Here is a 9,621-nt window from a genome sequence, read left to right on the forward strand (position 1 = left end):
CTGCTCTGTGCTTTTTATTAGATACTATGAGAAACCCAACAAAATCCGAAAAAACCCAAAAAACCCGAAAAACCCGAAAAAACCCGAAAAACCCGAAAAAAATTGATATCGAAAAACCTGACTTTTATTAGTTTGATTTGGTTTATAAATTTAATAACCCGACACAAATGGTTTGGTTTGATTTGTAAAATATCCGAACCAATCCGGTCCATGTACACCCCTATCTTTGGGGCCATTATATAAGACCTTGTCCACATGGTCTGGGCTCTATGCTACACCAGCAGAAGCCCAACTGAACAGAAAAAAGTGAATAAATAAATAAATAAATAAAAACTGCAAAATGCACATGTATAAATAAGTGTACGAGAAAAAGGGGGAAAAATTCAAAATAAAAAATATAGGCGCTGAGTTTGTTCTTGTTTTCTCAAAATCTCTCATTCCCGCTCACTATTTTTATCTCCAGGTAAGCATGAATTTTCTGTCCAATCTTTTTTATTTAGTTGAATTTCGTTCATGAATCTGCTTGGAGTTTGAATTTATTGAATGACGATTTTTTTGAGATTTTTTATTTTGAAATCGGAATTGAAATGTTTATATCTGCGTTGTTGATTTGTTTGTATTCTATTGATTTGGTGCTTAAACAAGAGAAAAAAAGTACTTTTTAATCGAATTTGAACTTTCTACTTCGGAATTGGAAGATGTTCAATTGGAATAGATACGAGAATTCGTATGTGTTTGGAAATTCGGTTCTCTTTTTTGTTGTTTTAAGAAAACCCTAGCACTGTTTGTTTTTCTTTTTATGGAAGAAGATACAGAAAATTAAGCAGAAAGAGAAAAAAAATTGATGTTTGTGGTTCATAGTTGATGCGCCCTCCTTTAGCTGAAAAGGTAGTTTGATTGACCTTATGCCTTTGAATCTGGATTTGGGGGAGTTCTAATTGGAATTTGGTTTGAGAATATGTGTGTTGTTTCAATCTATTTTGATGTGATTTAGTTTTGCTATATATTGCTTCATAAAAAAAATGAAACATATGTTTGGTACTTTTTTCTGCTTTAGTATTAAGCTGAAAGAGAAGAAATTTGATGTCTGTGGTCCATCCCTAGTTGATAATCTATCCTTTAGCTGAAAAAGTTAGTTTGATTGACCTTATGCCTTTCAATATGAATTTGGGGATTTGTGAATTAGAAGAGTTTCAGTTGGAATTTGGTGTGAGAATATTTGTGTTGTTTCAATCCATAGATGTTATTCGGTTTTGCTATATCTTGCTTCATTATAAAAATGAAACACGAATTTGGTACCTTTTTCCACTTTAATACTAAGCAGAAAGAGAAGAAATTTGATGCCTGTGGTACATAGTTGATAATCTATCCATTGGATGAAAAGTTAGTTTCATAGACCTTAAATAAATCTGGATTTGGGGATTTGGGAATTGGCAGAGTTTCAGTTGGAATTTGGTGTGAGAATATCTCTGTTGTTTCAATCCATTGATGTGATTCAGTTTTTCTATATCTTGCTTCATTAAAAAAAATGGAACAGAGGTTTGGTACTTTCTTCCGCTTTAGCTGGAAGAAGGTGCGAAAAATAAGGAAAAAGGAGAAGAAATTTGTTTTATGCTACTGAGAATTAATATACTCGATCGTTGCCATTTATTTGAAGTGTTTAACTGGAAACAAACTTGCATGTAATAGTGGTTGACAAGTTAGTTTGATAGAGAAGAGTATCACATCAAAGGTCAAAATTTGAATGGTTAAATTAATTTGAACTCTTGAAATTTTTGAAAAATGATTTAGAACTATGTTAGCCACAAAACAAAATAATGCCAGATGTTTTAGGACGTTCTAAAATAGAAAGATCATCATGTAAATTAGGATGATGAGAGTAATGTTAATCAACACTCTCTCTCTTTCTACTGAATATGGTAATTCAACAAAGCCAGAAATGTGTGCTAAGGCAGGAAACAAAGACAGGCATGGTTTAGGGTTGATCTTGAATTTGGGTCTCATGAAAGAGTTTGTGAAGTACTTTAACTTCAATCAGCCCAAGATTTAACTTAACCCTTTTCCTTCACCCTTGGCAATTAATAGAGAGCTGTACTTGAAGCTTTACTGACCTTCAATTTAAATTCAAACCCCGACTCTATAATGTATGAGATGTGCAATTTTTATTGGGCTGATTTAACTTTTGCATCTGGATTTTACAATGACTTAGATAGTAATGGTGAATGATTCCAGACATCAAATAGGGGGCAGAGAAATTTCTGGTCTAGCCTAGTTGATACTGAGGCAGTTACAAAACAAGCTCTTTGTAAGAGCAACATTTAACAGTTTGTGACACGAGCTCTAAAAAGGAAATGGGAGAATTTTTGAGGAAACAGAAAGCAAGAATATTTCAATGAGCAAAAGTGTGCTATATGCTCAAGGGTGTGGCCTATTGGTCAATGAAGTGGGTTGTGAACCATGAGGTCTCGGGTTCAAATCCCAGCGGAGGCAAAAACACAAGTTGATTTCTTCCTATTTGTCCAAGCCTTATTGGATAGAATTACCCAGTACTTGTGTTGGTAGGAAGTAGCATGTACCGCGTGGAATTAGTTGAGGTAGGCGCAAACTGACTAATATTAGATAGATCGTTCTCTCTTTGCAAATTTAAAGATTTAGTTCCATCCTCTAAATTGAGAAGCTTTAGTCAAAAGATTGATGGGCTTGAAAGTGTTCTAGATGCCAGTTTCACAGCTGAAGTATATGTAACCGTTGGATCCTTGGACCTTATCCTGTATTTTTTTTTAATTCTGATACCAAGCGTTTTATTACACCTTGGAAACCCCAACTGTTGGCATGAAATTCAGAAGCATATTCTTTTTCTAACAGGATATGTGAAACTTTTCCATACCTAGGGCTCGAACCCGAAACCTTTGATTAAGGGTGAATGAATATTATCCATCCTACCACAACTCTTATTTATACTTAATTGTTTATTTCCCAATATTGCATTTTAGCGGAGAAAGTATTTGGATTATGAGAACTCGTATTGGTGAGAATAAAAAATGATAGGAAGAATATGATTCATTTGCAAGTTTGGTGCATAAGTTCAACAAAGAGATACTTACCATACCTTATTTATGTTCTTATTTCGTTTGTTGCTCAAGGAACTATTTGTGACTTCTGTTTACCTATTGCTACAGTTTTGACTTTGGAAAACCAGATGAGAAGAAGCATTGCTAGACTTACGGGCGGTGACACTTGCAAGGCTGATTACTCATTGCTTACCGTTTGACTTTTTCTGTTCCTTATATTTTTGGAGTGATCAACTTTACGAGAAGTAGACGTTGATTTAACCATTTGGTGCTTCTATAGGAACTGAACTTTTCAAGTCTGCTGTTGTTAAAGATTTGATAATGACATGTAATATAGAGAAAAGATTTGTTGACTGACATGAATGAAGTTTCTGAAGTAAAATTAAATGGCAATACTCAGCCATTGAATTTCTTTTGCAGAAGAGCAAGCTGCCATGAAATCTAGCCGATCTATGAAGAGGAAGATAGGTGATGTTCATGAAAAATACAGTGACAAGGAGATTGTTGCATTAAAGAAAGCAACATGTAGGATTGGTCGACAGAATCTGAAAGTAGCAGGTTAGGCAGCTGACATGAATTTGTAGACGGTTGTTTTCATTCTCCAACTCATTTACGTTTGCATTAGTTGTATGATCCGGGAGTTTGGTAGCTGTATGTTGAGTGTTCGGATTGAGTTTCACTTTTGTTTGGCTTGTCTCTGAACTGCGGATGTGCCATTTCTTGTGTTCTTCCCAGGGGAATGTAGAAATCGTTCGGCTGGGGAGAATGATATGATTTTGCCCGTACAAGCTGCTAAGGTATCTTGTCAAAAGCTTCCAGGAAGGATGACATGTTCCCCTGTAACAAAAGGAGATGCTGCAGAAAGGAGTCAACAGCTTGATTCTTATAAGAAGATTAAGCTACAGCTTTTTCCAATAAATAAAAGTACCCGACAGAGATTGGAGAAGGTATAACAATGAATTGATGCATTAAAAGAAGAGAACTCTGCATAAAATGCACCAGGAATAACTTTTAATTGTTTTGGTATTTCTGGTAGGATGGCTGCAACCCATTCCAGGAACTCACTTTAAGTGCTCAGAAGAAGATATCATCAGTGATTAAGCACCTTAATACAAAGTGGAGTTCTTCGAGTTTGGGGTTAGGGGAGCTCCTTCTATTCCCCTATGATACTAATACAGAAAACATAGCATCACAGAAACGATGGAGCTCTAAAGATACCAATATTTCTGCGGGAGAAGTGTATGCAGCAATAGGAGGTCCTGCCATTTTTCGCTTAAGGTTTTAGACTGGTCTGATTTCATTTTTTAGCATATAGCTCTTCAATCGAAATGTATTAATTTGTCTCGAATTTTCTAGGTATGACTGGTTTTCTGATCTGAAGCTCAAAGCTTTTGAGGTACCTGATATCTCCCTGCCCTCTGGTATGCATTCACAATCAAGGGGTATTAAGAGAATCTTTGCTGCTGCAATGGACACAGCAAATGACAAAGTGGAGGGAGCTAAGTTGAAAAATGAAGAGCTTATTAAACCAATCTGCAAAAATGAGCATGCAAATGTAACTGAGAATCAGAATATGGCTTTGAACATACCGGCTGATCACATGGTAAGTTATTATGCCTGTCTGGTTCCTTCGCTTAGTCTCTTGTTCTGTAAATCTTTTCAGTCATCCAATCTGAAGCCGTTTAGGCTTTTTGCTGATTTCAGTTTTCTCAGTTAGGAACTTATGCTGAAAAGTTGAACATAATGAAAAATAATGCTGCCCCTTATATCCTGTGATAGTGGGAATCTGGCAGTTCTACTGATACTGCTAGATATGCCAGCGCAAAAGCTTTCATTAATTCGTAAATTAGTGCCCAAAGCATTAGATGCACCTCATTACAGATTTTTCAGTTTAGTATTTTCTCCATGTATGTATGTATTTGTAGGTATACTCTATTAAAATACAGATGTTTGATAGGCACATCCTTTGTTTGTCATGTCAAGTTATCTTTAGTTTTCCAATTTCCTGGAAATGTGTGCTCAGGATGCCCCTCTCTCTTAACCAGAAGCACACGGGGGGAGAGAGAGGGGTGGGGGGTGGCAGTGGCCTGATTAAAAATTTAGTCGACTTATCGCAGGATTAGTCAGCTAAGTCTAGGTACAGATTTTGCACATATTACAGATTAGATAGATAAGTATTAACTTAATATTTAGAACAAGAAAATAGAGATAAGAACAGATAATTTATTTACTGAATGTAAAATGACAGAAGATTTTCCAATTTTCTAATGTTTGGTCGGTCAAAATATTTTGGAAAATATTTTCTCTAGGAAAAGAAGCTCATTAAAAATGAGGAAAATGAATTCTCTAATGAAAGTAGGGAAAACAAGTTTCGTAAGTAACATTTCAAATTCATCGTCTCCTCCCCACCTACCCAACATCTCCAATCCCCACCCCTTGACCATTCCACCCCCACTCCCTACCCCACCCTCCCACATAGTGTTTTGCTAGATTATATATAAATGCTCTTGGGATAATATTTTTTTGCTTACTTACCAAATACTAAAAAATAAGGAAGAAACCCACTTATTTTTCAACAAAACATTTTCAATGGAAAATATTTTCCTTCGTACCAAACACATACAGTTCTCTCCTTTTTTTTCTTTAGGTACACTTACAATTTTTTTACACGAGTGTAGTGCTTGAGAAAAAACAAGAAAGAATGTTTTTGAATCAAAGAGCTGTATTTTTATTCTGCTCTGGCTTTTGAATTTATAGATGCTTTGGTTTGTAGCTGTTGAACTTCTTTCTTTGAGACTTGATGCATGTTGAATGCAGCTGAGTGTTCCCAAGTGGACCAGTGGTAGGGGCTTCCTGTTGAGTAACCCAAGGGATTTTTAATTCCTTCGGCATTACTTTAATGCCGATTATTTGAGTCAAGACTTCTTTCTTGATCACCTTGTTGAATTCTTGGCTGTCTTCAATTTAAGTCTTGGGCTTCTGATTTTATTTCTTCCGAACTCCTGGGCCTCTCTTCCTTTGATCTGTCCTTGTTTCTTCCACGCGTAACGTTTTCTATCTTGATTAGAGGTTGGGCTGGACTCATTCATCTTGTCTTGGGCTGCTCTTTTTATCTCCTCTGATTTCTTTTGAGCTCTTTCTTCATTGTCTCAGTTCGGCTTTCCCACACTTCTTTGGTTGATTTTTCTTCCTTCTGGTTCTCGTTGACCGACCCCTTATGGCATCATTATTAAGAACTTCTCATACTCTTCCCAGAGCAGATTAGTAGTTGCACAATTCATTTAACCTTTTCATTTTCATCATTAAAACTTAAATCTAACATTAACTTCTTATATTCTTATTTCAGTTTAAAATCCATGCCTTAAAATTATTGGCAGACACAATAAAAGATATACCTTTTCTCCTCTACCCCTGTATTGATGCTTAACAAGGTGGACCTTTTTTTTGTTTGATAAGTAGGCATATCAAAGTGGATTGTGATACCTGCCAATTGGAGAGTTTGTTCCTGAAAATACTCTAGTGTTTTGGATCTTCTGAATCTGAAATTGATATGCTTGTCCTGCAAGCTGTTTGCAATCTGCGTGAGCCATGAACTGACAACAGAACCAATCTAGGATACAACATGTTTACTTAACCTGTAGGCCGTGGTAGGTCAAGCGAACTGCTGTAGTGATAATATGGGGAATACTCAGTGCTCGAGATTTGTGCATAAACATATTAACATTCTTTATAGGATAAATATGGATTATTAACTGTTAAAATTGCCTTCCAAACTTATTGCCACAAAAGCTGGAGAGTGTGGTTCCCTTACCACATATGAGGGGCTAAGATCAGTTTGGTCACCCCTACCCTACCCTCTGTGATTATATTTGATGTGTTCTAGGACTGCTCCAACTATTGTTTTAGTCCGTAGAGGTGATTCCTCTCAAAGGACGTAGGTGTACATTTTTACTAGTGGAGAATGCTATAGATATCTTAAAATTCAGTCCTTGATACTCCTTTCCAGGTTGATGAGATAAGAAAGCAAAATGTCCTTTCAAAGATGGAAAATCCCTGGAATGATATTTTGACCAACCTAAGCATTGGAGGATTGTTTTCTGAGGCATCTATGCCAGGAAAGATCAGCAACTTAGAAAATAAATTGGATTTGCAGCCAATCCAGTTAGTTTCTGATATTAGTATTGGAGCTTTGCTGTCTGAAGTGTCTTTGCAGGGTAAGATGTCTACTGAAATGAAACAAGAGAACAGAGTGGAATTGCAGCCACCGCCATTTAGTTCCTATTTTAGCACAGGAAACTTCCTTTCTGAAGCATCTTCTCAGGGAAAGATTAGTGATTTCAATTTAGCTTCAAAAGAAACATCTGGATTGAAGGAAACATCAGAGTGTGGCCACCACATTGAGTCAAAATTTTCATGGGATTTTAATCTCACTAACTTGAGCATTGGAGGATTTCTGTCTGAGGTGTCCCTGCTGGAGAAATTAAAAAAACATGACCAAAGAAGTGAGGACAAACCAAGCTCGGTTGATTCGTTTGTTGCTGCATGCATTAATTCACACCCTGAAATTTCAAAGTCATCACCTCATGAATTGCACTCGTCTATCTTGGATGCTGAAGAGACATGTCATGCATTTCCAGTGCGTAAAGATTCATCAGGAAATGAAAATGCCACAACTTTGTGCGGAACAGCTGGTTCTGACAAGTCAAAATCTTTCAGAATTCCATCATCCTCTAATGCTGCTGAGGTTTGTTTGCTGTAATCTTTTCTGGTTTTCAGTTTCAAATAGCTTATTTTTGACCATCATTAGTTTTGGCTTTTGATAATACTGCTTCCGATTAAGGATCCACTCTAAGTTTGGAGCTTCCTGAACTTGCTTGCTGCTTCACTATTACATGACTTTGTGATATTCTCGTGGAAGGATTGACGATTTCTTATATATTCTGATATTATTACAGCGCAGAACTCGAAGTGTGGTTGCACAGGATCAATCATCTCAGCAACCAAAGACAAACCTCTTTTCTCGTTCACGGGGTGTTTCCAATGAAGACAGCAGCCTTGGGCTAAAGGGTGGCATCAAATGGGTACTTTCCGCCTTTTCACTTTGCTTGTCCCATCTGAAATTTTTCTTCTTGTCCACAGTAGAAAACCTACTCCATTCCTATGCTTTGCAGGAAGACTCTTTGGGACCATTTGATCTTGGACAGACCATTTTGCGACCTGTTAACGATTCGGGACAGTGTTAGCCTCAGCGAGTTCGTTAAATAACGAACTGTAGAATCTTGAACAGATAGTATGAATACCATAACAGAAGAAAATTCTCCTCAGCTCGAGGATTAAATTCTTGATCAGTTGAAAGTAAACATGATGTTCTAAATTGTTCATAAAAAGTTTTAAAACAATCTTGTGATTATAGACACTTGTATTGTTATTATGTAATATAGCCTTAATTTAGGCTTCTCATTGCCTTCACCATCTAAGGCAAGGATTTTGTACTACTTTCATATCGAGCGCAACAAGTTTTGCTTGGACATGCAATTTGAATTTTTTAAGTTGGATTTATTCTCATAAACATAAAAGTTGCGCAATTTGTTAAAGCAATTAAAATTTTCTCAACTCTTATGTAATCTTATCAAATAATTCAATCATAGTTCTTAAATAAGATATTAGAGCATTTCAGGCGATACATTAGTTAAAATGGCATACCTCCATGTTCTTTATGTAAATAAATATTTGAGAAAATTACGTGGTATGGCAAACCTTACTACTATATTATGTGGTATGGGTATAGTTTAAAATAATTACAGCTTGCACCAAACATATTTACTCGGTATGGCAAATCTCGTTGCCAGATATACAATATATATGTATATCAGTTACCATTATACAATTTTTTTGACAAATATACATATACAATTCGACAGATATACATATACAATCCCTCCTCTCTCGATCTCGCTCGCCTCTCGCCTCCTCTCTCTCAATCTCGCTTGCTAGATATACAAATACATATGTATATCAGTATTTATATATTTTGATATACAAATAATTTGTGGATATAACGATTGTATAATTCGCTACAACATTTGTATAATGACAAAATTTATGTTTGCCGTTATAAGTAATTAGGAAAACTATACTCATATGGAGTAATTATACTTTAAAAGTTTGTCATATCTAAAAATTTCCCTCAATATTTTCAATTACATACTATTACTACAAACTATCAAATACACACACTTTACAAAGTGAACCGATGTGGGGATCCAATAAATGAATAATATTTATTCAAAAAATTTATCATTTAGTTATAAAGTTGGTGGTGGAAACATATTTTTTCCTTAGTGCCAAAAACGAATGTCATATTTTTTTATTAATAAAATTTGTATACATAATTTAGAGAATGTTTGGATCGACTTAAAAGTTGATCAAATCTACTTTTTAAATCATTTTTAGCTTTTGAGAGTGTTTGGCAAAGTTAAAAATAACTTAAAATAAGTTTAAAATGACTTAAAAAAAGTTAAAAATCAAAAGTAAGACTCGCCCTACTTTT

The 9,621-nt window shown here is 35.5% G+C and overlaps 1 protein-coding gene across 4 annotated transcripts; it reads left to right on the forward strand.

Moving 5' to 3' along the window:
• Window positions 1-372: 372 nt before the first annotated feature.
• On the forward strand, window positions 373-8,540 carry LOC129901653 (uncharacterized). Of its 4 annotated transcripts, none has more exons than XM_055976902.1 (9): window positions 373-463; window positions 3,180-3,399; window positions 3,492-3,629; window positions 3,807-4,018; window positions 4,108-4,349; window positions 4,428-4,674; window positions 7,078-7,815; window positions 8,027-8,152; window positions 8,243-8,540. In XM_055976902.1, exons 3-9 carry the CDS (start codon window positions 3,506-3,508, stop codon window positions 8,312-8,314), a joined length of 1,761 nt encoding a protein of 586 aa, XP_055832877.1. In that variant the 5' UTR covers window positions 373-463; window positions 3,180-3,399; window positions 3,492-3,505; the 3' UTR covers window positions 8,315-8,540. The 4 variants fall into 4 exon arrangements, with proteins under 4 accessions (XP_055832877.1, XP_055832893.1, XP_055832881.1 ...); XM_055976918.1 differs by having other exon boundaries at window positions 8,054-8,152; XM_055976906.1 differs by having other exon boundaries at window positions 3,180-3,244.
• Window positions 8,541-9,621: the final 1,081 nt, after the last annotated feature.

This window comes from Solanum dulcamara, chromosome 1 (assembly GCF_947179165.1).
Source record: "Solanum dulcamara chromosome 1, daSolDulc1.2, whole genome shotgun sequence".
NCBI classification, from domain to species: Eukaryota; Viridiplantae; Streptophyta; class Magnoliopsida; order Solanales; family Solanaceae; genus Solanum; species Solanum dulcamara.

Excerpts from the sequence above, each read along its gene's own strand:
- LOC129901653 (XM_055976902.1), top strand. The coding sequence starts at position 3,506 with ATGAAATCTAGCCGATCTATGAAGAGGAAGATAGGTGATGTTCATGAA. Across the intron at positions 4,019-4,107 it reads CCCGACAGAGATTGGAGAAG|GATGGCTGCAACCCATTCCA; the intron begins GTATAACAATGA and ends TATTTCTGGTAG. Across the intron at positions 4,350-4,427 it reads CCTGCCATTTTTCGCTTAAG|GTATGACTGGTTTTCTGATC; the intron begins GTTTTAGACTGG and ends CGAATTTTCTAG.